Source organism: Melanotaenia boesemani, chromosome 14, assembly GCF_017639745.1.
Source record: "Melanotaenia boesemani isolate fMelBoe1 chromosome 14, fMelBoe1.pri, whole genome shotgun sequence".
Classification (NCBI taxonomy): Eukaryota; Metazoa; Chordata; class Actinopteri; order Atheriniformes; family Melanotaeniidae; genus Melanotaenia; species Melanotaenia boesemani.
Window position 1 is genome coordinate 22,120,298 of NC_055695.1, and position 27,565 is coordinate 22,147,862.

At 38.0% G+C, this 27,565-nt stretch overlaps 1 protein-coding gene across 1 annotated transcript; it reads right to left on the reverse strand.

The window, feature by feature from the left end:
• Positions 1–6,247: 6,247 nt before the first annotated feature.
• st6galnac5b (ST6 (alpha-N-acetyl-neuraminyl-2,3-beta-galactosyl-1,3)-N-acetylgalactosaminide alpha-2,6-sialyltransferase 5b) lies at positions 6,248–24,952 on the reverse strand. The gene is made up of 5 exons (XM_042007368.1): positions 24,819–24,952; positions 24,096–24,299; positions 14,221–14,630; positions 13,399–13,506; positions 6,248–7,760 (listed from the first exon to the last, which is right to left on the reverse strand). Exons 1-5 carry the CDS (start codon positions 24,837–24,839, stop codon positions 7,517–7,519), a joined length of 987 nt encoding a protein of 328 aa, XP_041863302.1. The 5' UTR covers positions 24,840–24,952; the 3' UTR covers positions 6,248–7,516.
• Between the last annotated feature and the right edge of the window lie 2,613 nt (positions 24,953–27,565).

Here is a 27,565-nt window from a genome sequence, read left to right on the forward strand (position 1 = left end):
AGAATGAGCTGATACCTCTACTTAAACAGAATTATTATCAGTAGCAGAAATTCAAAAACTTTAACATTAGAAACAATTTCTATTCTCATTTGATCAAATGTTACATAAACATAGTGTACTTATATGGCAGCCATATACAGATGAGAATGACCAAAAGGAAGAAAAAAAGTGTCACACAGGAAAACCCATATAGAGACGTTAGTGCCTGGGCTGCTCCTGACTCACCCTGGTTGCTCTTATGAACATTTTCTGGCTCAAACATGGACATCCTTCTCAGGTCTGCAGTGAGCAGCGTTGATGTTACGTACTGTGTATTGGTCAGTTCAGTGAGTGCTGTCAAAGAAACCACTGTTGCAGACAAACCACTAACTTCCGATTTTTATTTATTAATTGTTTTTAAACGGAAGAAGAATTTTGTTGAACTATTTTGCTTTAGGAAAAGAATAGGGCTCATTCTGGAGCTTTTTAGTTGAATACACAGTATTGATTCTTCTCTCACTTTCTTGAACACAAAGTTTTGGTGCTGATCTGACCAAGAAAAGCACTTTCAACCCAGGAGGCAGAAAAAACCTGATGGTTTCTGAGTGATGGACATAATGAACTCATTTCTCACAGATGTTATAGAGAATCAACCACATTGCAGGGACTGCAGATTTCAAAACCCTGAGTTCAACATGTTGATTGTTGGTTTCCTGAGGTCAGTGCAGTGCCTGAGATGGTATACTGAAACACTAAGTATTACCATTATATGAGTTGCCAGTCAACTGAGTCAGACAACCTGTGGGAGTTTGTGCACTTCAGCCAAACTATTCCTCATAATGGCCACAGTATAGCACAATGGAGCCGTTTCATATACAATAAATGAGTTTTTTAAATACATCAGTGCATCAGAGTAATTCCCTTTAACTAATCGGCTTTGCTTTAATCTAATTTAGCTGATGTTCAATCATTCCTAAGATACTATTCTATCTTGAGTGCCAAGTGTTTTAATAAAAGTTGAACTGAAGTTGAGATTGGATTAATTTTCTCTTCATCCTAGTGACATGTGCATGTTTCAGAGCCTTAATCATTTATCTTGCTTGGAATAATCCCTTAAAAGTCTATTTCCTCTGTAATTCATAATTAAAATGAAGTTATGCACATTTTTCTCTGTTGCAGTTTCTCTGTGCAAAGTAAATTTGGAGAGGAGGATTCTTTAAAAACCTACAATCTCCGTGTGTATTTTTATATAGTTACATTCCAAATATTTGTAGAGATAATAAAACATTTTAACGGAGGTGTGTGAGAATTTTAGAAATCCATCATGTGGTACATAATTGCTTGTGAAGAGTTTTTCTGAAAGTGAGTCAAAAACAATGCTGGATGTTTTGTTTTTCATTCTACATCCAAATGTCATTAATTTTTTCCCCTTAAACAACATTTTAGACACAAGTTGTCACAGATAGAAAGAAGCATTTGTTCAGTTTAATGACATTTTAAAAAGTGTTTTGACAAATCTTTCAAAATGTTTAATCTCTTTCAAAAACAAAAACAGAACACGCACCTTGAAACGAGGGGAAAAAAATCATACTTTTGCTAAAAAAATCAGTCATTTTTAGTAAAAGTCACTTAATTTTTCTTATATCATCCTTTTATCTTTGTGCACCCACTTTCTGTTAAGTTTAAGTTCACAGTCAGACGTTCTGATATTTTCTTGTTGACTCATGAACATTGGCGTTTTCTAATGAGAGAGTGGCCTCAAAATGATCAGAAGTCACACTAAGTTTCTTTGTTAACTTACTGATGACTATTAAAGTTGGTCCACCACTCCTGGGGAGCAGAACAGCAATGCTGAATTTACTGACTGTGGACTGGCAGGGTCCAAATTTTTGGAGATGTTTTGGAACCTTTTTCCAACATAATGAGAATCGGCAACTGTTAAATATATCCTGACGCTCAGGCTTTGAAAGATCTCTGTTAGTTGAACTAAAGAGTGCGCACACACCAGATCCTAGTGATCCCACTAGTAGATCTACAATATCAGAAGCATTGTCTCAGTAAATGTGTGACCAGGTTGAATACAAACATTTTTTTTTCACAAACTCTTACTGCAATCTTCATATTATATTTGTACTTATGTCCAAAGAATGAAAAACTATGCATTAGTTTAACACAATAGCTCTTGATCTTTTCTGTCTGACCTCATTTTTTGTGATGCTTTAATTATGCTAAATGTACCCCGTTGCACAGATCATACAATTTCTCTTTATAACATGCAACCGCGAGAAAAATATCATGTAGATTTTTAACACAGCTCATAGATGTGAAGAAAAGATAAAAGAAGCATTCTAATCTTTCATTCACAAAAACTTGTTTTCATTTTATTCTAAGATTGAATTTCACACTTTCTGTTCTCATTGTCAGGACATCTTGTCATCTTGAAGTGGTAATGAAACCATTCCCCAACCTTTCTTATTTGGCCCATTGGTCACTAATTACCCAATCAGGTCACTCCTGATGCAATCATGTCAGGTGACATTACACACTTGAGTGTGGTGTCATACTTATAAGGAGAGGAGAGCCTGGTAACAATGCGAACTGAGCACAATCACATTCTTTTGTTGGCTGCATCAAATGGGCCTACTCTAATAGACTTGCTGCCTCAGTAGGGTTCAGATGGAACCAGGAGGAAATTGAGCAAAATGGGGAAATAATTCATAATGGAGGCTTTTTGCCAGTAACAGAGTTACTTCCTTTTTTGTATCTCCATCTAATCACAAAAAAAACAACCACTCCAGAGCTGAGATTTATAGGTAACAAACAGACTTTCTGTTCTTGTACATTTTTTCTGTCCCATCATTTCTTGTTACTACCCATCATCAAATCTCTGGCACCCTGACCCACATTGTTAATTGAGCAAAGTTGTTGCAAAGTGGTGGAAGTTGAAAAATGTGTCAAAGTCATCAAGTCAAGAGAGGACAACTGATGAGAACAGTGAGCCCAGAGAAAGAGAACATCTTCAAAAGGTTGGGTGAGGGCCAGATTTCTCACATTTACTCCGTGTTCATGCACAACACAAATGTGAACATGCAAGGTCACAACACTTGAGTAGCAACCGGATTATCTGACACAAACAACAACTTCAAAGAAACCTGTCGGTTCCCAGCATCCATCAAATAAAAAGCACAGGGAAGAGATGCCAAGAAAACCAAACAGGGGATTGGATTGTAACAGAGTACAATTTATCCTGTAAACCTAACACTTTATTTTTATGAAGGCATGAAGTTTGGACGTTTAGACAATCTGCTGCATTTTTTAAAATCAAAATAATTGTCAAATCCTCACACTTTAACATTTATTTCATGTATTTTTTGTGAATTATTATAGTTTAGCTTTTTATTTAATTTCTATTAACCTTTTTGAGTTTGTTTTAATGTACTGTACTTTGTAATGCTTCCTCTGTACCTCGAAGTAATGATTTTAATGTTTCACGTTAAGCACTTTGTCATTAAATGAGCTATACAAATAAACCTGCTTTGACTTGCATTGCTTTTGGGCAATCAAAATGCAGATTATATATTATTTTTTGAAAACAGGAAGAAAAAACCCAGTCAACAGATAGTAATTTTAGGGTATTAAATGTAAAAGTAAGCAAGTAATTGTAAAATTCATTATGGTGCTACAGCAGGGGAACTTAGGTTCATGTTCATTAACTCCACAAAAAGGTCCCCAATCAGTCTTCTGAAGAGTGGTCAAGACAATACCAAAACATCCCTGCACACAGACAGCTACAGACTGATGCTCTGTTGTTCTTTTTTTTTATCATTTTAGTTTGCTAGGAGGTTTCCCTCCACATGTTCTGGTCTCTGACTCAAACCTTTTACTTCTCCCAAATTCAAGGGAATTTTCATCCTCAGTGTATTGCAGATGTGTTTGTCTTTATATTCTTTTATGTACAAACTGTACAGATGTGTGTAGCAATTGACTTATTTGTGCCTTAAAATACAAAGACAATTTCAGATTCCTCCCTTGTGGAACCAGTTCAAAGTATTTGGGTAGACACACTCCTTACATTTAAGATAAGATTTAAGATTTTAGTTAGGTCAGGTTCTTTTAAATCTGGGTCATCTCTTTTTCTATTATGGTGTTGTAGGACTAGGCTGCCATCCTTTCTGTAATTAACTTTGTGTTTTTCTTTTCCAGTCATGGTCCAGGTGTTTTAGTGTTTGTGTCTCTGTCTTGTCTTCTCTCTCCACACCCAGTTGAGGTAATTTACTAGAATGCAACCTTTTATTAAACTGGCATTATGAGAACACAACTGTAATTGGACTGCTGATCTTTTTTAGTCTAGCCTCATGTTTTTGTGAACTTATGAATAAATGTGATTGCTGGATTTCTCTTGATTGGATTTGTATTAACTTGTTTAATTTCTCTGTAACAGGGATAAAAAGAAAGGCCCAATTTCTGAAGGACGAGCTACTTACGTTGTTAAAATGGTTATAATCTGTGGTTTCTAATGTAATACTTTGTTAGTTCATATAATTTATTTCAGGTTAGGATTGGTTTACTTGTCTTCATCATTTAGGTTAAGTTTTATTATATGTTCTGTGTTAGTTACCTTTACACCCTGTTTTATTTCTCATAAAGCCTATCTTTTGTAAATTGTTGTTTCACAGCTTGGCTTGGTTTTGTAAAAAAACCAAGCCAAAAAATTTTGCCTTTATTAATCAGATAACATATTTATCCCATTTAAGACCTGTTAACAACAAGCTAATTTGTATTTTTTTTATTACATCCTGATATATAAAACCATAGATAGCAGGTGTATTTTCTTTTTCACAGTTTTATAGCTGCATCTTGGATTTAATTCAGCTTGCTTCAGGAGTTAATTAATATTTTTTTAATGGTCATTTGATTAATAAAACACCCAGAATTCTTTGCATGACTATAGATGAAAAGACAACAATAGCACTATTAAACGCTTAAGGCCAAAAAGATAGCCTTGAACCATCCGGTCTGCATTTGGCCCACATGAAGTCTTTTCTGATCTGCATTCCAAGCCTGAAACATTTTTAAATGTGATTTCATATCTACTTTCTGCACATTATTAAACTTGCAGACCTTTACTCAATGTTTCTTTTCTATTATAAGGATAAGTGCCATCCAATGCATGCTTCCTTTCCCGTTAGTTATAGTTTGAAGTTAAGGATACAGAAAATGCAGAGAACAGAAGAAGCCACTAGGTGGCAGTGCATGCTCAGAACACACTGTTTTTCATGCTCATGATGTTCAGTTTCAACACAAAGTAAAAAATGGATTCTGGTTTTCTATAAATAAATAAATAGATAAATAAATAAAAATGTTGTGTACAAGCTGTGGGAATGATCAGAATTGATCATGTGCAATGAAAAAGGTGCTCATAAACTCTTATCTCTAAACTAGCTCAGCGTCATAGGATGGTGGTATTTTTCAGGCTTGCTGATAAAGCTAAGCTGAAATGAACAGGGCAGATCTGTAACTAGGCCAACATTTCATGCAGCTCTTATCAACATTAGGTATGTGGTTACAGTATATGTGATATGTGCCATGGTGGGAGCTGCTCCTGAGAGGATGAAACTGAGTTTATCCAGTGAATGTTTTACTTTCTGGTATCAAAGCCAAACACACAGGGAGTGTTAAAGATGGGCTAGACTGGAATATTGATACTTGGAGGTTTGGGGAAATGAATAAAGCTTTATTACATGTCCCAAACTTTCTGATGGTCTGAGTTTAGACAGTATGTATTAAATCTGTATTAATGTTTAACCATAAGCATAACAGTTTTCAAATGAATACATTTTTACTGAGAGAAAATATTTGTTTGTGGAGTCCGTCACAAAGCAGACAAATCAGGATGAACATGTTCAGCCAGTCACCAATTAGTCAAAATAGAAAAAAAGTGAGAAAGAAAAAAAGATAAAGGGTTTTCCATTAAACAACAAAACAAAATAAAGAAAAAAAACCCAAAACATTTGACTTTAATAACAGCTGAACACAGCAGCCAATGCCAGACTCATAGATTGGCAGGGTTTGCCTAAAGAACATCTGCACCAAAAACTCTCATAATTGTCCATGTTCTTTTAATCTGGATTGTATATAAATATGATTTACATTAGAATGTACAAATGTATGTGACATGTATCCCAAGGCTGTACAATAAAATAGTTTCAAGCTCGGGTACATGACTGGGAGCGATAAGAAGAATACGCTTTTCTGTCACAATTTTGAACTATTTTCTTAAATAAGATATACACTTTCTTTCCATCTTATTAGGTACACTTTGCTAGTACTGTGTTGGACCCCCTTTACCTTCAGAACTGCAGTAATTCTTTGCAACATGGATTTAACATGGTGTTGGAAGCAATCCTCAAAGATGTTGGTCCATTTTGATATCATTGCTTCACACAGTTGTGGCAGATTTGTCTGCTGCACATCCATGATGAGAATCTCCTGCACCACCACATCCTGAAATTTCTCTATTGAACTGAGATCTGTTGATTGTGGAGGCCATTGCAGTATAGGGAGCTCATTGTCATGTTTAAGAAAACAGATTGAGCTAGACAGTAATTAGTGAAACGTGGCAATATTTATTACCAAATATTTGTAATATATTGAATAACATATCTCAACAAAATGTAAAACCTGTAGGGTTGTGGTGGTTTTATCTAGTCAAAATTATATTATTTCAATTCTTGACCATTTAAATTTTTAGTTATTAAAAAAAATATCCTTGTTTGATGTCTTTGCCTAAACTTTCAAAAAGTTGTGCAGTAAAAAGTCGTCTCTGCAGTGTTGCTGTCAGTCAGCTGCAGGATTCAGTGGTCTTGTGGTCTTCAGCTACTTGACAGCAAAGCAATTTTGCAGGACTAAAATGACTTTATATGCATTTTTTAGTTTTACTTCCAGACGAAGCATATCACAATGACTCAAACCTTTTGAGAAACTGTCAAATTAGGTACAAATTCTGTACAAAGTGGATGAATCTCAGTTTATTGCTACCAGGAAGCTGACACTGGTAGATGGATTATCAGGTAATTTAGCTCTAATGTTAATGTTCCATTTAGGATAGATAAATTGTAATCACTTTGTTTAAACATAAACATTACATTATTCACTCACACAGTACAATGGACATGATGTAGTATCACAAGTATTGGATCAGCCATACTATCGTCAGAGTAATATACTTTCCCATCAGTTATCGTCATTCTGACATCTTAAGTGGAAACAGATTTGAGCTAACTTCCATGACATTGATTCCACCATGAAATTCTTCCCATTACAGTTACATTTTCACATTTTTCTTGGAGGCTTTGTGCTGCTATTGTGCCATGATCCCACCATGCCAAGTCATTCAGATACTCCGCTAACAGGCACAAGCAGGTTGTTCTGTCCTTCTGCTGTCTCATATATTCCTAACAGCCAGAGAGGAAATCTGTGCACTGGAAATTGTCCACACACATATCTCACTTTTGTTGGATCAGCTGTGGAATGGGCATCAGGATCCAGCTGGAATTATAGAGTGTGAGCTGTTTTCATTGGAGATGACAGCAGCGGGCTTCCAGTCTGGCTGGTAAAAGTGGATGTTAAAAGTTCGAGCCCAGTTTGAAAATACCCTCTTCTCTGTAATGAAGCGGTGATGGCTTCCACGTCGACTTCTCTCATGGGAAAGGTACATGGAGCATTCGTCAGGCCCCAAGGGCTCATAGTAATGATACGGCACAGTGGGATAGGAGGAAGATCTTTGCAAGAGAGAGGAGTGAAGCATGAAAAGAGAGTCAAAGTGCAAGGGAGGGATAGTTGGAATAGTGTGGGGATAATTATGAGATGCAGAGATGGAGAGGAAGCCAGTCACAGTGGGGAATAAAAGGAGACAAGAACACAGGAGAACAGATTAGAAGAGTCTGGGCTCAGAGAGATGCTCATTATACATCGTCTTATTCTTGTGACGTTCTCAGCCACATTAAGCTCAGTGGAAGAGTTTCGTGTGAAACACAAGAGCTGCTGCAATCTGCCCTACATAGTTCGAAATGCCTGTTGTGTCCTTTTTGCTTAATGTAAAAACACTGAGTGAATATCCAGTGACTGAATGTTAATATGACCCACATGCACGTTTTCCAAAACCTTGTGATGTGTTAATTTGATTGTAAAAACGCTGAGATGAATGTTTGTAATGGTGCTTAAATCAGTCATTCCCTATCCTGACTTCATGTCAGTAATAGATGCACGACGCTGTCACTGGAGGCAGTATATTTTTACAGAAACAAACCCATGTTGTCAGCACACAGTAAATCACAGAGTGAAGTTGCTAAAGAAGACATTGTTCTTTTTCTTCAAGAGCTATTTGGCTCACTTGTTTGAAGAGGAAGTAACAAACTGAATCTTTCCAGAGGAGATATCATCTCTGTGCTGTCTTGAATTTAAAATGTAATATTTAAAACTACAAGCCAAGGGGAGAAAATGGTTATAGGTCTTAATTAATAATAACATATATTGATACAAGCCATGTTTGTATAATTATTTGCTTTGGATGCCCATTTTGTTTCCCTGTTAGCAAAAATATTTATATGTAAACATACAGGAAACAGTAATTCTGTACAAGAAACGTACAAGGTTTTCCAAGACCAGTCTGGAGATATGTATGTAGTCCCTCCAGCATGTCCAGTGTCTTCCCCTGGGTCTTCTCCTGGTGAGGTGCGCCCAGAATACCTCAACAAAGAGGAGTGCAGGGGGCATCTTAACCAGATACTGGAGCCACCTCATCTGGCTCACGCATCTCAATGCAGAGGAGTGGCAACTCTACTCTAATCAGACTTACTGCAATGCAAACCAAGCTCTGGCAACAGTCGTAAAGGACTGGACAGGTCATACAAGGGGGTCCGGTACTCTAAACTCCCAGAGCAGCCCCTACAGGAGTCCCCGGGGGATACAGTCCTCTCTAAGTCTACAAAACACATGTAGACTGGTTGAGTGAACTCCCATGCCCCCTCCAGAACCCTGAAGAGGGTGTAGAGCTGGTTCACTGTTCCATGACAGAGATGAAAACCACACTGCTCCTTCTCAATCCGAGGTTCCACTATCCAATGGACCCTCCTCTCTAGGACCCCTAAACAGACTGTATCAGGGAGGCTGAGGAGTGTGATCCCCCCCGTAGTTGGAGCACACCCTCCGACCCCATTCTTGAAGAGGGGGACCACCACCCCAGTCTGCCAGTCCAGAGGCACTGTCCTCGATGTCCATGCGATGCTGCAGAGGCATGTCAACCAAGACACAGCATCCAGAGCCTTCAGGAACTCCGGGTGGATCTCATCCACCCCCAGGGCCCTGCCGTCAAGGAGCTTATTAACCAGCTCAGCAACCACAGCCCCAAAGATAGGAAAGTGCACCCCTGGGTCCCCAGACTCTACTTCCTCATTGGAAGCTGTGTCAATGGTACTGAGGAGGTCTTCAAAATATTCTTTCCACCGACCCACAAACTCCTGAGTTGACGTTGGGAGCACCCCATCACCACTGTACACATTATTATGGTGCACTGCTTCCCCCTCCCAAGCCACCAAATAGTGGACCAGAATCTCCTCAAAGCAATCTGGAAGTCATTCTCCACAGCCTTTCAGAACTCTTCCCATCCCCAAGTTTTTGTCTCTGCAAACGCCAAAACTGAGTTCCACTTAGCCTGCCAATACCCATCAGCTGCCTTCGGAGTCCCAAAGGACAAAAAGGCCCATTTATGCTTGACACAAGACAGATATGCAGACGGACGGACAGTTCTGTGCATCTCCTCCGTCAGTTACACACGTAATTTAGTCCATTTTCACAAAGCTTAGCCATCCGTTGCTTGATGCAGAAAACAGAGCAATACCACCTGAAATTGCAGGGGTGGTGCTGAGAAGAATAGCTGACATTCAACTAGCTAAAGGAACAACCAGAGAAGAACAGGAACACAAAGGAAAAAAAGTAGACGAAGAATGAAGAAGAGGACAAATGTAAAATTTCCGTGACTTTTTAAAAGAAAGGCTATTTGAGTGTTTAGGGTGTGTTGGGCAGTTGCAAATAACTTTATAGCGGTGTATTTATGATGCCAGACGGTGTCTGAAACTGACAAATGGCGGGAATGAACTCTGAACTCAGCACTGCCCACTAGTGGAGAAATTTACTTAATAACCATGGCAATGTTTTAGGAAGTATGAGGGCAGCAACATATGACAACGTTTGAAATGGATGACCCTATTTACGTACATAAGGGAGCATAAATGGGCCTTATGACTCCTTCTTCAACTTGATGGCATCCCTCACTTTTGGTGTCCACCAACAAGTTAGGCACTGACAGGCAATGACAGACACTGACAACCTTTATAATTACAGCTCCGGCTGGCTGCTTCAACAATAGGGGCATGGAACAGTCCACTCGCACTCAATGTCTCCCACCCTCCCATGATCGAAGCTCTGCCGGAGATGGTAGTTGAAACTCTTTCTGACAGGGTACTCCGCCACACGTTCCAAGCAGACTCTCATGACAATTTTGGGCCTGCCAGGCCTGACCGGCATCCTCCCCCACAGGTAGTTGACAGTTAAAAGCTCAGTCCCTCTCTTCACCTGAGTGTCCAGGGGACTCATGTACAAAGACTTGCGTGGGTTTGCTACTGTAACATGGCATATGCTCAAATCCAGAAAATAAGCTCAACGCGTATCACAGGGATTAATTTTAGGACAATTACACAAAAATATTTACTCAACAAGAAGCCACCCATCGCGGACAGTGCCAGCTTGTAGTTTCTTCCCAACCATGCTGTTATTCAGAATAAATGAGTCATTTGTTGAACCAGGCCACTTTGCCACAACGTTGTTTAACTGCATTTGCATATCACATACGATCTGTATATTGACCGAATTAAATGTTTCCTGTTGACTTATACAATAGTCAATAGCTCTGAGTACATTAGAAAAACCAGCTATCGCTGCAAATTGCGCTTTAATGTTAACCAGTTCAGCTGTATTGTATGGGAATTTGATATACCTCGCTGACATGTGGATAATTCTGTCCCACATGCCTGGCATGGCTCAGGCCACTCATGTTATTGCAGACATGTGGGTGTATTAATTGTATTAATCAGTGTTAACTGTTCATATGTCTCCAAGGTGCGCATCACTCACTCTGAGGGTGAACTGTTTTCACATTTATTTATTAAAACAGTTTCACAGCATCACCTCTAAGTGTCGCCAAAGCATCAACAGCTGTAAAGAAATGTGCGTACACCAGCCATGAAGTTAGCCTGAGGCACTGCACGTTGCCACAGTCATTTCACTCTTGATACATCTAAACTTTGCCGTGACAAACAGTGTAAGCCACATTTTTGTGTGTACGCACCCGTTGTACATGAGGCCCCATGTGGCCGCAAGTTGAACGACTGAACAGCAATGTCAATTATTTAAATGTGCCCTCACCTGCTCGTTACCTCACTCTGGGAGCACCTCCAGAATGGAAGAGGGGTCAGCCTATTCGGGGAAACTTTTTATTTATGAAAAAGTAAAGGCAATGCATTACTTAACTCCCAGCTAGCTTTTTGCCACCCATAATGGCAGCATAAACAAACAATGTGACGTCACTAAGAAAGGTCCATAAAAAAAAAAAACTTTGGCTATCAGGTCCCTCTCTTATGGAACCAACTCCCATTTTGGGTTTAGGAGGCAGACACACTTAAGATTAGACTTAAAACCTTCCTTTTTGATAACTCTTTTAAGTGGGGGTGGTTAGCTATCCCTTTGTTATGCTTAGTTAGGCCTAGACTGCTCAGACTGACTTCCTTCCCTTTCAACTCTCAGCTCTTTCTGCTTCATGTATAAACGTATGAGTCTTTGCAACATTAATTTCTATTTCTCTCTCTCAGGAGGTCTCCCTGGCTAAAACTTGTAGTGTCTGTTGGTCTCTTTTTCCTGTCCTGTCCCCCCCAATTGGTCAAGGCAGATGTCCGCCTTCCTTGGTTCTGCCAGAGACTTTTCCATACTGTTAAAAGGGAGCTTTTTTTTCCTGTCACTGTTGCCTGCCACCCCATGCATGTTCAGGATAGAGGGTTGAATCAAAGTCAAGATTTGATGCAGACATGCATCAAATCTGTTGGTTTCCATAGCTAGGATATATATTTTTTTATGAATTGGCTTGTATGAATACTGATTGAATTGCAATGACTGGCTTAAACTGATTTGTCTGTAAAGTGCTTTGAGATGGCATTGTTGGGAATTAATGCTATACAAATAAAGCTGAACTGAAATTAACAGGCTGTGATGGCAGGACTATCCAAGCTGTCACAGAAACAATGCACATGCTTGTCTGTTTTTCAGAGCTAGATTGTGGTGTCATTTTAGAAAGACAAGCACCACAGCTCCAGTTAGTGATACCATTGTTCATTGTATACCTCTGGATTATTGTTTTCTGTATCCTTTCCCATCATTGCATCCTTTTCCCAGTGGTGGGAAAACCAGGTCCCCAAGGGCTGCAGTCCTGCAAATTTTAAATGTTTCCCTGCTCCAACACACCTGATTCAAGTTAATGAATCGCTGTGCAGAACTTAATAGGCTGTTGAATCCATTTGATTGAATCAGGTGTGTTGGAGCAGGGAAGCATCTAATACCTGCAGGACTGCAACTCTCAAGGACCAGGGTTCCCCAGTGGGCTACTATGTTTCATCACCTGTGGTGCAGTTGGGTGTTAAGAGCCTTGCTTGGGGTCCTCCAGACCCATATCCACCTCTGTAACTAGAATAACATATCACCTAATTTTACTACCTGAATTTCAACTTTAAACTCATTCAACTTCAATTTCATTGATAAAATGACCGTGAAAATATTTGTCCTTCATTTTTCTTAAAGGAAACAATGAATTTGTCAACTTAGACCAAATTCATTGATAGATGATGCAAATATGAAGACACTTAAATGATATTGCCAAAGTCTGCAAGCACTTTAAAAAGTCTTATTTCACATTAGATTCAAACCACATACTGTATCTGCTAATATTTCCAAAATAAGGGAACAGTTAATGATCTTAACAAATCAAAGTTAAAAGGGAAATTTTGACTTACATTCAGCATATAAGCTCTTAAATGACTAAAGATCATCAAATGGTGGATTAAAGATTACTCTAAAGTTCCATAAGAAAGTTTTTTTAAACAAATTTCAGCAAACTATATTAATTTAATTTAATCTTGACTTAATTGTAAACTGATATAAAATGAATGAGAAGTATATTTAACAAATGCAAGTTTTAGTGTGATTTACCAATAACATAATATTGTAGGTGCCGTATTTAGGTTTTTTTTAATTGTGTGCAAAGCAGAATTAAATTGCTAAGCAACTCAATTCCTGGATATAAAAAAAGATTCAGACCTGCAGAAATCAGGTGGTACCATTCCATATACGTTGATCCTGTCACACAGCTCAAGGGCAATTGCCATGGTGAACCATCCGGTGCTCAGCCAGGAGTTGGATCTCTTCCTGGAATTATGATAAGAGGGGTCACCAGTTTTGGACATTTCAGACACATACAGTACATTAATAATGATGGCTACTTTCTAAGTGTTCATTGAACGATTTGGAGGCATATTTTTAGATTTTGTCTGCTTAATAATCATACGCACAGTAGTCACTCTGCAAACAAGGTGAAGCTGAGCAGTATTCCTAATATCTTATCTTGTGTTGTAATGTGCTTTACAGAATAAAGGAAAGCTGCTAACAAATAAAATTGTTCTGACAGCAATTATGACCACACAGAAGTTGAAGTTAGGAAATTCATATTCAAATGCAATATCCACTTATCATCCTGTGGGCTTATTCACATGCAAATGAGCTAATATGAATGGCCGTATTCATGTCAGTCAACTGCTTATTTTTTCTTTTTTTTAATACTAATATTCAGTCAGCATTTTTCACTTTACAGTTAACTTTGTTACATATGAAATGAGACAATTATCAGGTATGATTAAGGCAAATTTATGTATAACTGACAAAGTTTTTTCTGTTTCTCCCAAACCAAGCAAATCCTCTGCCTCTAAGAAAGAGAAAAAAAATCAAACAAAAACAAAACAAAACAAATAGAGGTGATGATAACAGTTTTTCTGATAGCTCTTTTCCTTTTCTTTTCATGTATTATATCTTTGGTTGCATAAAAACAAACTTCACAAAAACAAGATTCATTCCATAAATATTTACCTGTCAACACCAGTTTCTTTCTTAAATAATTCATCAAACTTCAGCATCTTGATTCGGGTAATTATGTAGACTTTAAGTTTGGGCAGTAGCTGGTTCACCAGCCTGAGGTTGTTAAAAACATGGCCTCTACCATCCCGTCTCATGCAGCTGCTTGGTCCCCAGAAGATGAACACTGTCTCTTGGCTTCCATTGAGCAGTTCCTGTCTGCTCCGCAGCACCCTTTGGAGGCTAGAATGAGCTACAACACGCAGGTTTGTGCGCTGACCAACATCTTCCTGATACTCTGTGCTGGGAGCATCATTCATACGGATAACACACTCAGAGCGGTCGATTTCTTCACCCCGCATGCTTCCAGTCAGCTGCCCAGAGCTAGTCACCAGGGCACAAGTCCTGCAGTGCATTTTCAGAGGCTGGAAGTATAAGATCAGAAAGATTATTTTTTAAAGGTGCTGAAAAAGAGTCTTATAGTTCATTATAGCATTTTGAGCATCTCTGGAATCGTGGATAAATACATTTTCATTTTTAACATCTCATGGCTTTGTTGTGTCCTTTGTTTTGTTTTCAACACCATTGTACTCCTTTCCCATTTGACACATTAAGAACTGCGCTATTACTGCATACTACTAATTATACTTATGTCATAGTAACTGATGCATCTTCCATTAAAAGTATGCAAGTAACATAAAAACATAATTATTTAAATGTTGACTAATCAAAAAATAACTGAAGCGGTCAGAGTGGAGAAAGAGACACCTGACACCTGAGCAGGAAAACATTATGTTTATGTGGTTGGAAAAAGTCAGTAACTGTTTAGTATTTAGTAAAACAACTCAGGTTAGTTAGCTAGTTTGGTGGAAAAGTTGCTGTGTCATGCTAAGGGCTCTAAAAATATACTTGCACAGTAGTGTTTTGAGCTACATGCTAACAATATGTTAGCCCCTCACCCACCGTACACACACACACACACACACACACACACACACACACACACACACACACACACACACACACACACACACACACACACACACACACACACACACACACACACACACACACACACACATACACACACTAATGATTTTATGATTTTAGCATGTTAACCTTTATTAATTTAAGATAAAGTACAGGCTAATAGGAAAGTGAGGAATGTTGCAGATTTTTGTTAAACTAACAGGTAAAAAAGGCTATAATTCAATAAAATAAGGACATGAAAAAAACGTAATTAAAATGAATTATATCAACATATGCTGTCTCCAAACTCCAGACTTGAACTTTTTAAACATTGGCATTCACGAGTCAGTAGAATTTAACAGACTGGTATAGGAAAGCTTGACTTGTTTAGGGCTGTAAAATTGAAATACAGATTATCATGTTTAACAGTAGAGCAGGGTCTGTTTTTACTCAGAGCTTATACTGCTTCAACATTGTGCAGTCAAATGCAGCCTCAGAGCAATGTTCACTTAAAACAAGACATTCATACATTAGTGAAATAAAAGCCATTATAGAAAATCCAGTACACCCTGAGGATGATGGATAATTCATACGAGTAAGCTTTGTCAGTAGTCTCGCAGGGTTGTGCTGTAGTTTGTGTTAGTTTGAATTATTTTGATCACTGATTTTGTTGTGTCCAGCCAGTTTTTCATAGTTGGAAAAGGGAGAGCTTGGATTGAATGATCCAACAGGAAATACCTAGAGACTCGTAACATGAATTATTCCAGCTTTAATACAGAGCTACATTAGCATTCTGAACTGTGCTCTGAGTTTCATACTCCATCAGGCTGCGAGGTTGGGATATGTGTGTGTCTGCATACACACAGGTGATATTACTAGTGCCACAGGCTGTGTTAGTCCCACCGCTATATTTATAATACACTCACACTATCTTTGACCCCACACCAAATGATTGCCTGGTGTGTATGTGTATGTAAAAACGTGCCTGCAGTGTCTGGGTGAGTCCTTAAATCTCAGTGTGCAGTTCAATGCAGCCACATATACATCTAATAAAATCCTTTCTGGCATGGTTCTGCAACTGTCTGAAAAATATCTGTATCCCAAACTATTAATTCTTTATACAAACACACACACTCAATCACAATTTCTATGCACTGAGGAACACTTATTTCCATTTCTGAAACATTTCCCTAAAGAAGCCATTTCCTGTCAGGATGTGCTTTCTGTGTAAGCAGACCCATTCCTTCAATAACAGGTAGGTAGGAACAAATTACACACTTCACTGCACATTTGCACCCTCCCAGCCTTAGCTGGGAAAAGTCAAAGCCCTTTTAACTATTTCCTTCCATACACACAATAGATACATAGGTACATTTTCCCCTCAGAAGTGTCCAAGCAATTACTCAAAGAAAACATTTAATGATTTCAATATTAAGGAACCTGTTAAACGAGTAAAAATCAATTGGAGGCTGTTTGGTTGTTGTCATAGTTTAAAACGCCTGTGAAATACTACAAGTGTCTATGAAAAGTAGCTTCTGACATGATGTTGCTGAAAATAGGCTCAGAGACTCTGCATCAAAGTGAGAAAAGTTTTCAAAACGCTTGTCATACACAGGCCTTCAAGAACTACAAATCAGTTGAATAAACAAGCTGATCAGTAATTAACTTAATAAAACACACAATAAACTAAAGCAGCAGTTCACAGTTTCTCTGTTTATCCCTGTCCCTCTCTGTTGCTTTGCTGTCTAATGTAATTATCTCTTCATTTTTCCTGACATTTCATTTTTACCCAAGGATTGCAACAAAAATAATAATAATAATAAAAAATAAATAAATAAAGAAAAAAAATAAGGATTTGAAAGTTGTTCTAACAACCACAAAATGTGAGCAAACTAAGTGGTTACCTCTCAAGCAGCTCATGGCACACCACAAATGAGCAATTCTACTGTCCACATTGGTGAAACAAAAGCTCCTTTAGTGAGTTAGTCTAATTAAAACAGTATGGACAGCCTGTATCTTAGTTCATCATCATCAAAATCACAACATAAATCAATGTTAATCAGGACTAAAGTGAGTCCTATTTATTACCTACCCTAATAGTAGCGGCCACAGCAGAGAGCAGACTAGACTGTAACTGTTTTTATTACAGTTTTCCACAGGAACATGGTAAGTAACAAATTTGCGACTGACCTATTTAAAAACACACCACAAATGAGCGGTATAGGTGGCTACATAAAACTAAATAATTAGAGTGCAGCACCACCACGTATGGATGGCCACATATCAACGCAAAATCATCTAAAATATCAAAGAAATATCTTCAAGGAAATTAAAAGTAACAAACACACTACACTGACATATTGATGTTGTTCTTTTGATCTAAGAAACAGCAGGAACCTTATGGAAAATAAATTTAAATATAACCTGAAATTGTACTATTTTTAAGAGCTTCCCCTCAGTGTCTCAGTAAGTAAGTGTTCCCATGGAAACACATCTGCTTTTCACGGGAGCCGAGCTTCCCTTAGATCATTTGTAATTTGAACCATAGAACTAAACTGTTTGACAGATATAGAAACAAAACAAACTAAAGATTTCACATGAAATTATGTGATGTTGCAGTATAAAACTTCAAAAGCAATATGTTGCAAAAGACTTTTTAATCCTGCTTTTCAGGTGTCCAGGTTAACATATTTAACCTGGATTTGTCTCAGATTTTGAGACCAATGTTATATCAGAAGATCTTTATATAGGTTTTTGAGTACTGGATTACAATAAGCTATTGTTTTTTGTAACTTTTCAATGCCCTTCAAAATATCCAGATCTTTTAAACTTCATGTGGGCTCATAATGTGTTAGAGGTTTCTTTTTAGATAAGATATTCATCCCATGACTATTACACTAACAGACCACAGTTTGTGAGGGTGCAGGGCTTTGTGTGGGAACAGCTTCTCTGCAGCACCGGTGCTCTGCAGGGAACAGTTTTGGCTCCTTTCCTGTCCACCTTCTACACCACAGACTTTTCATACATCATCATGTCTCCAGAATATCTCTGATGACTCTGCTGTTGTTGGCCTCATCACGGATGGGGACGATAGAGATTATAGAGGACTTATTTAGGACTTTGTGAACTGGTGCCTGTGAAACAACCTCCAGATCAATGCCAGTAAGACCAAGGAGCTGGTGGTGGATTTCTGCAGGCGTAGCCACGCTTCGCCTGCACCAGTGAGCTTCCAGGGAGCAGACATTGACACTGTGAAGTCCTACAAGTACCTGGGTGTTTACCTAAATGACTGGAATAGTCGGACAACACCAATATCCTGGTCAAGAAGGGCAACAGCAGACTGTTCCTGCTCAGGAGGCAGAGATCTTTTGGAGTGCAGGGACCACTCCTCAATACCTTTAATGACTCTGTGGTGGCATCAGCCATCTTTTATGGAATAGTCTGTTGGTCCAGCAGCATCACGGACAGGGACAGGAAGAGAATGGACAGTCTGGTGAGGAGGGCCAGCTCAGTCCTGGGATGCCCCCTGGACTCAGTGGAGGAGGTAAGAAACGGGAGGATGATGAATAAGCTGCCATCCCTGTTAAACAACATGTCCCACCTTCTACATGACACTTTGGCAGCACCGGGGAGCTCCTTCAGTGACTGGCTGCTCCATCCACGGTGTGTGAAGGAGATGTACCACAGGTTCTTCCTGCCTGCTGCTGTCAGTCTGTACAATAAAGAAAATGCCCACTAGTCTGCAGACAAATAAACAAATAAATAACTGCCTAACAACTAGACTCTTCACTTTTCCTTTAACTTGGGATTAATATATTCTTATATGTATTCACATTCTCTTTCTGTACTGTGTACAGGCATAATCACAGTTAAAGTTATAATAATTTATTTGATCTTTTTTAGATATTTAAGCTAAATATCTAATTTACTTCATTTTTCATCTTATTCTACGTTGTGCATTTCCTACTTTTTATTTTTTATTTTGCTGTGTCTTGCTGCTGTTATACTGTGAATTTCCCCACTGTGGAACTAATAAATCTGAATCTATGATAGGATAAGGTTTAGGTTTAGCTTTATTAGTCCCCAAAAGGGGAAATTGGGTTGCCATGGACATTCACATACAATACAAATAGAAATAAACAAAAACATTACATCATGGCACATGTCCTCACAATATACTGATGTTTATTTTTCTTTTTCATAATCTTTTGTCCAAATTCTTGATACCACTGGGCTGGAAAATAAGGAGACTTTTTTCCAGATGGAGAAGGTGAAATGATTTCCCCACCAAAAATTGGGCATTTTCCATAGTGCAGGCAAACCCCTCACCCCCAACCCAGTTTTTTCTTTCTCAGATGTTTATTTATTCATTTTGATCAGCATTATACCTGAGTAACAGGGCTTTAATAACACAGTGCCTTTAATAGTTTTTGAGAAATAACAGAAATACAAAACTAGGCTTTACTTAGTCTAGCCTACACATACAATACTTTTTTAAAAATTTTGATTTGATGGTTTCATCCTTTTAATGGTATTTGCTGACAGTGATACGATAAGGAAGCTCACCAGCCGTATCCTCCGTTGTCAACTATCTCTGATTTAGTACTGTGTGAATATAGCTGTATTAGCTTACAGAAATAAAACATTATTTAGACATTAATCATCATTAAACTACTGTCTCTGAAGTGCACAGAATTAGGTTAATGGTTCAGCTGAAAGTAGAAATTTATTAGCAGCACCTGTTTCATGCTGTGAGGGCTTCCTGATCAGTGCTGCTTCCCTTTCTCAGAGACCAATTAATTACAGTCAAATCCTCCTGATAGTTTCTGCATCTCATTAAGCTCCTGCCAATGACACACATTCAAGTTGCACTCCTGAACTCACTTTGTTTAAAATTTGAGGGAATAAAGGCAAAAATAATCAAAGCGCCCATATTCTCCCTCTTAAACAGTCAACCTAAGACAGAGAGAGAGAAAGGGAAGGCTCAAGCACTGTATGCAGTAAACTGATCGAAAGATGCAAAATACTGTTCTAAAAGATCGTATCTCTAACATGGTGCTAGCTGCTGGCACAGCTACTAAGTTCCAGCTCATGTGTTTTTAAACAGGTTTAAGGTAGATTAAGGTAGACAATAAAACAGGCAAAAATAAACTATAAAATCACTTTTAACATGACAGCTCATCCCTTACATGGAGTGGAATTAAAATGCACATATCCAGGGAATTCATATATTAAGCTGGCTCAGCAGAGGGCTGTGTAATGTTTGTCTTTTTAATATATTTATTTAATTATTTATTTTAATGTTTTCTGCCATAATGAATTGCGTTGGTACATTATAAGTCAGTAAAAAGAATAGTTAGCAAAGTGGAGGTGGAAGACATTTTTGACTTTCTGATGGTGGATAGTTCTTCAAGGCCAGCTGTATTATATCACAGAAAGGCTTTGCACATAATAAGTACGCACATCATAAGGCTGCATATCCACATTCATGCCCTCACACAGGCTTGGTGATCACAGCTTATAAATGCCAATGTATATGGATTCTGCTGACAGCAATTCAAAGATCAACATGTGTGTAACTAGAATAGGCAAAACATCATGAAGGACAAAAGATGAGGAGCGAAAGAGAAGAACCATTTCTTCATGGTTTGTCAAAGAGAAGACATGAAGGAGAACCTGCAGACTTTGCAAAAGGCAGAGACAAATGCAAAAAGCATAAAGCTGTTGAAATCACCCCCATAAAATTTGTCATAGCTTTTAAGTCCAGTCTGCAGTTTATAGATCTGTGGGTTTATCAATATGTTGAAATTAAATTACTATGAAGAGGAAAAAGCCAAAACATTAACCCTTCGCTATGCGAAGCAGCACAGTCTAAGCAGTTACAGCATACTCAGTGTTTAGCCTTGTCCTTGGTAATATTTACACAAGCAAAGTGGCAACAGACCACACCCACCTTTAGCAGAATCACAGCCCATGCAAAGAAGATGAGCTCACATGTCGACACGGGCCATAAACAGGCATATCAAATAGAGCTCTCTTCACATTTTCAAGCATCTCTGGAGCTGATGAGGGCATAAAATTTTAACTGCGTGTTTGAGGATTTGTATGCAGTTGTCTGCATTAGTACTTCACCGATATGTGTGTGTACGCGTGCTCTTGTGTCAAGGCCAAGATTCCCTCCAGCAGCAGCAGAAGACCTCAGATGACACCAAAGAGAACACTTCAGACTGATTCCACCCACCCACTCCACAGATTGTACAGTAAGTCTGGCTGAGTTAGTCATTCTTGGGTCCCTGGCTAATCGTACAGGCAAAACAAAAATACATGACACAAGGGAGAAAATGCTTGTTGCAGTGTGGATTCACCATCAATCAGCTGCTAAAGTAAGAAGAAAAAAAAAGTCCAAACCTGGAGCAAGTACTTCATCTTTCTCTGGTGGGTAGTGGTGAAATATGTGGATGAGAGTTGCTTTTTCATCAGCTATAATGGGATCTGATGAAGTTTACTAAATGACCAGAGATGACTCCTGCAGCCAGATCAAAGCTCTCTCTCCAAACCTAACATCAAACCCATGCTCTCATCTCATTGATTAATTGGCAGTAAAATATGAGCTGTAAACAAATGTGTTTTTTTATTTTCTCTTTGTAATCGTTTATTGTCCAGTTCTGTCCAAGCAGCACAATGGCACTGTCTCTCCCAGTAAATCTGAATCACTGATGCAAGACATGATATGTGAATGTACAGTAACAGTGTGCTGATGGGCGATAGGCCTCTTTGTGTCTGAAACATTGATGTTTGGTGCTTGCATGGCCAAAAAAATGTCTGCAATTATGTAATTAGTAGCCTCGGGAGCAAAACTCCATCCAGCTATAAGAGCATTTATTTCTAAATACTTTATGATGAACCCATTAATTATGAATTGTAAAACTGAGTAAACTATAAAGGGAATTTAGAGCTGGTCTTATCCAAGTAGCTTTTGATTTCAGTGCTTAAGAAATTACATGATTTTATAAAGGTATCACAGGAAAGGAAAGGTTTATCCGACTTCAGCTTTTTTCCCAATAATGTAATTTTATATCTTATCGTTTACCTATTTTAGGGACTTTGCCATTATTGTGGACATCAGTGAGCTGCCTTAAAGAGACAAAATGTGAAAAATTATTTTAAACGACGGTACACAGGAGCTCTCAATTCTCCCCAAAAATTGCACAGCCTAATGGTGCATTTACACACTAGTCTCTTTGCTTTGCCTGTTTGTCATCTGAATACAGATTAAGTGCAGATACCCAGCTGATTACAAACACGTACAGGTGTTATATTAAAGTGAAAATTTAAGTAAGGAGTGGGAAAACACAATTAATATAGATGCCTAACAGTTCAGTGCATTATACAAGTAAGCTGTTAATATAAACTCAACACTGGGTTTTCAATCAGATCTTGTAACTTTAAAAAAAGTTTTGTGGTTGGTGCTTTGGGAGCTTCAGTCACCTGTTCACAGGGTCATGTCTGAAGAAGAAGAATAACTTAAATGACATCAGTGTTTATATTTACTGTATGGGAGAGACATCAGTAAGCAGAGTTAGACATTGTGGTTGTGTTTTGCTCACAGAGATTCTGAATCAGCTCTGAATCAGATGACATCGAAAAGAGGAATATCTCCCCCTTTTGCAAAGACAAACATACATTTCTGAGTTAACTAGACCAAATGTGGCCTCGTTAGATGTATCGTTCTTCACTGTTTTTTCAACAAATAAGCAAAGTGCACGTGTAACAAAAAACCCACAACTGAATGGTGACGCACTCGTAGATTCACTGCAAGTCAGCACAAAGTTTTTGTGATTTGTGGGATGAGACTTACGCAGCGAGATGGGAGTGGTTTCTCCCTGTTTGAAAATGACTCCATTTACAGATCAGTGACTAAATGTAAATGAAAATTATTTGAATAAGATACCTAAAAAAAACCTTTGTTTCTTTTTTCTTTAAAGTTGCTTGCAAACTGCAATGTATTGAAGTCAGATTCATCATCAAGAGCTTTGAATGCACAGTGAGGTCAATGTTAAAAAATAGCCAAATTTAACCTTGTGAATGGCAAAATGTGTCTAAAGATACTGAGACGTTTTTTTTTTTTTTTTAAACTCTTTATGCACCCAAGAAAACATTTTGCTTGCTATTTACCAGCATATTTCCATATTTCAGCTTTTTTTTTTATTATTAAGAATAAATTTAAAAAAGTTCAAGTTATATTTTGACATTTTCATACAATCAGTTCAGCCTTGTTCATTCAAAGCATTGTGGAATCTTTCAAACCTTGCAATTTGGGGAGGGGAACATCCTTTCCTTGCCACCTATGATGCTCTTCAGATGTAGTCAGTGTGTCATACAAAAGCTTGTGGTCTTTTACAGAGAACATATATGTATGTTAAATCCAAGAATTTTCTTCTATTCTTTAAAAAACAAATTAGGGAAAATACCCTGAAGACACAAGTAATTTTCCATTCTCTTTTCATAGTTATTAAGACCTAAAAAAGACTGATACCAAATTTATTATTTCTCTGTACTGTGAATGAACCCTGGGATCAAGATTCTGAGCTCTCAAGGCCCTCCTGTAGAAAACAATGCAGTCACCAGCCCCTTGTTTGCACATGCTTTACAAAGTCAAGCCTCTTCTTCAGTTCTGGCAACCAATACGCTGACATAAGGATGATTCCTCACCCCAAATACTGATATCCCAGGAACACACAGATGAAGTTTCTGTGTGAAGCTTTGGACTCACTCAGTCTGTGCCACTTTCCAGCAATTTTTTTTTTTTTTTTGCAAGCCAAATGAACAAAATGTGTTAGTTCCAAAAGGGTTGGAAAAAAAACAGGTGCAATATGACTGCAATCTATGACTTTGGAGTTTGATTGCTGGTGTATGTTTACCTTGTGATCCATGACACCTGCATACCCCTCCAGGACTGATGTTGCATTTCTGTCTGGTCTTTTTGTGTGTGGAACCGGAGCATCCAAACGGCGGGAAGACAATGATGAAGATGAGGAAGATGATCTGTCAGCTGAACTGCTGTTGTACACTATCATAAGGCTGGTAACCATGGTAACGACGACGATGCCACCAACCCCTTGGCACTACAAAGACACATGGTAGACAACATCAAGTCAGAGCAGTCCAAAGGCTTTGAGACTCCAGAATCTGTGACCAAATAATTGCTGCAAAAAGAAATGTCAGCTCTTAACACAAAAGCAGCACAATAATAATAGCTGTGCTTTTCCTCATGCAAGGCTGGCTGCAAATGAAATGTCAGCTGTGCCACTCAAATGCGCTCAACATGCTCTGTTAACAGGGTTACATGGTTCAACAGATGGTGCAAAAATCGAATCAGGCTGCTCAACTTAAAAGTGCCAATTTTACACTACCATGCACAATAAAAAATAATAATATTTAACCGATAAAAAAAAAATAATACAAGCACAAGCTTATTTAAGGTTAGCCTTTGTGAATGTTACAAACATGTAACAAAGTGCATTTAGGTCACAATGGATGACAGAGCACGGTCTGCAACTCATTTCTGAGCAGCAGAAACACTAAAGCGCCACACAAAGGAACAGTGCAATCACATTCCCCCCAAAGCTCTCATTCTTAATTACCACTCTTATCTTCATCTTCATTTCCCCTCGTTTCCACCAGCAAAGCGCGTCTTCATCCTAAAGGGACTGAGCTTTGGGACTCCTCAGCATGCAACACTGGAGTAGCATCACCGGTGATCGGCGCGCAGCCACAAAAAAAAAAAAAAAAAAAAAAAAAAAAAAAAAAAAACTCCACTACCTGCCCCTATCCCCGCTGCGCTCCTCATGGTCCTAAAGACGTCATTCCTTCCGACTAACATCAGTTTTAAGGTTCACAAGGGGTTCAGATGCTGCTTGGACCATATTGTTATGTACCTATTTAAATATTTAATAACTCTCACCGGAGCCATGATGCGTTGAATGTCGCATGGCGTTTCTACGCTTTTGCATCTATCTCAGATGTCATGACATTTGTGCTTTTTCAATTTCATAAACCTCGTGTTTTAGTACACAAGACTGCATAGAGGCCTGTTTTGAAACGTCATTCCTAAAATTTAGAAGATGAAATTCCATATCTGAGTTATGGAATGGGAAAGTGTCTGGCAATTTACTCCACTCCCAATTTTTCAGTCCAGTTGAGTGTATCTGCTCTTCACGGCAGGTGCGTAACAACTGTGCTCATGATTATACATCTACTGGGAGCAATGACTGCACTGCATGATTCATCACAGCTCTCAGATGGTAGGTTGTTGGAAAACTGGAAACTGGAGGGTTCATATTTTCCTAAAGCACCATACATTTCTGGTATCCAGACATTTTTAAGCTCTCAGTTCATTTTGGTTGCATTCTCATTGAAAAAAAAAGAAGCCATTTGAGAAATGTGTGAATGTGTCCTTGTAAGGCACACAGGAAATCTGATGCTACTATCAGTGCCAGACCCTCAGATTATATTTTTTGGTTGTCCCTGTTTGATTTTTCTCTTTTTTAAAAATGTTGTTGTAAATTAAATATATTTAAGGAAGTGACACACATCTAACAGTATAATAATGATACAAAAGCCCACTATCCTTTCCAGAAATTTGCACAAGTTGTTTGAAGACACTTAAACATTATTAAAGGAGAGAGGGTACTCAGGTATATTCTGTGATGGCCTTTTACAGGTTAGGAAACTCATATCCTTTTCATTTTGGTTGTCACACCAACCAGAGCAGTTAAAACTCGTGATTGGCTAAGGGTTGTTTCTGGCTATGAGGAGTCTTTTTATAGATGTCCTCTGAGGTGTCTTCATTGTGTTAAGTTTTTGCATAGTCATTTTTCTGCAAGTCTCATTTCACAAACTGAAATCAGGTTCCCAAGATCATAAACATGTTAAAGAGCCTGACATAAAGGAACTGATTATTTCCTCCACTTTTCCTGGAAATGTTTAATTTTATTGTAAGTAGTGGGGATTGTTACTTCCAAAAACATTTGAAATGAAAAGATCTTTGACTTAACTTCTCACAACTGTTGCTACCTTTAAGGAAGGGCCATCAATGTATAAGGATAGGGTGAAAAAAACAAAACAACTAAAATTACAAATAAGAAAGTGATTAAAGTTGCACTAATCTGCATTTTTTTCCAAATAGTACTAAACTTTTTTTTTTTAAATTCAATAAATAAATATAAATATCATTTTTATAAGGGACTTCTATTTTCTACCCCTTTGTGACACCATTTGAGTATAGAATTAGCAGAGTATTTGTCCCACATTATCATCAGGAGCAGAGAGTCATTAAACCCCTTGTCATTGTGAATCCTGGGGATTAGGTGGCTTGTCTGTTATGTAGTGACTAGAGTTGTCCATGTCTAAAATGCATCTCAAAACACAGCTCCAGGGAAAGACACACTGAGAAGTGCAAGGCAAATATCCGTGGAACAATAACCTTTCTTAATTAACTCCAACATCCTATCCAGCAAAGCGTCAAATGGCTGTCTGCCTGTGTGAATCAAACAAAAGTATGAAATAATCTGCTCTGTTTGCACCTGTTTTCTGTGCCAAAAGCTGTTTGCTTTTACAATTTAAGCTATACCCAATTTGAAAAGTTATTGCCACTGGTTGTCATTCAAGAAACTGAACTAAAACTAAAAACTTAAAGAAAGTACCTTTCCAGCTATCAAAGCTGTTAGTGTTGACAGGATTATAATTCATGCAAGATATTTAACTGTACAGTGAGGCCACTTGGAAAGTCTGGGCGAGTTTGTTTAGGTTTTTTATTAATATATTATCATAAGAAAGACATCAGAAATCAAGCAATGCTAGACATCTTTATTCAAAACATACTGTTTTAATTTTAAAAAAGAAAAGGAATACATTGTACATCCACAACTGGGGGTAAAATGTGTCCAAAACAGCAATTACACCACAGTTTGTTTCCTAAAGAATATGAAAATTTTACTGTTTTCAGTGTAACTAAAAGACCTCTAGAAATCAAATGTGCAAAAATAGGTGTTGCAGTGGAAATGCATGCATTCTCTAATCTTGGCAAAAAATTTACTATTCAAAATAAAATTTTAAACAGCATAAACAAGCCCTGCATTCGGAACCCTAAAAGATAAAGCATTGTCATTCTCTTAGAAAATTGTCTCCTCTTATAGATAAATGGCTCACTATCCAGAAAGCCAATTTGCTTTCACCCACTGTACAATAGCTTTTCTAAGATTTGTTGTGTTTTTTCAGCTGATTGAAAGAAAAAGCTTTCAATCACCTTTTGCACTCTGTATCTTTTGTTTATTTATGCAATAGCATTACTAATTCAAGTCCTTCGTGAGACATTTCTTTCTCTCTTTTT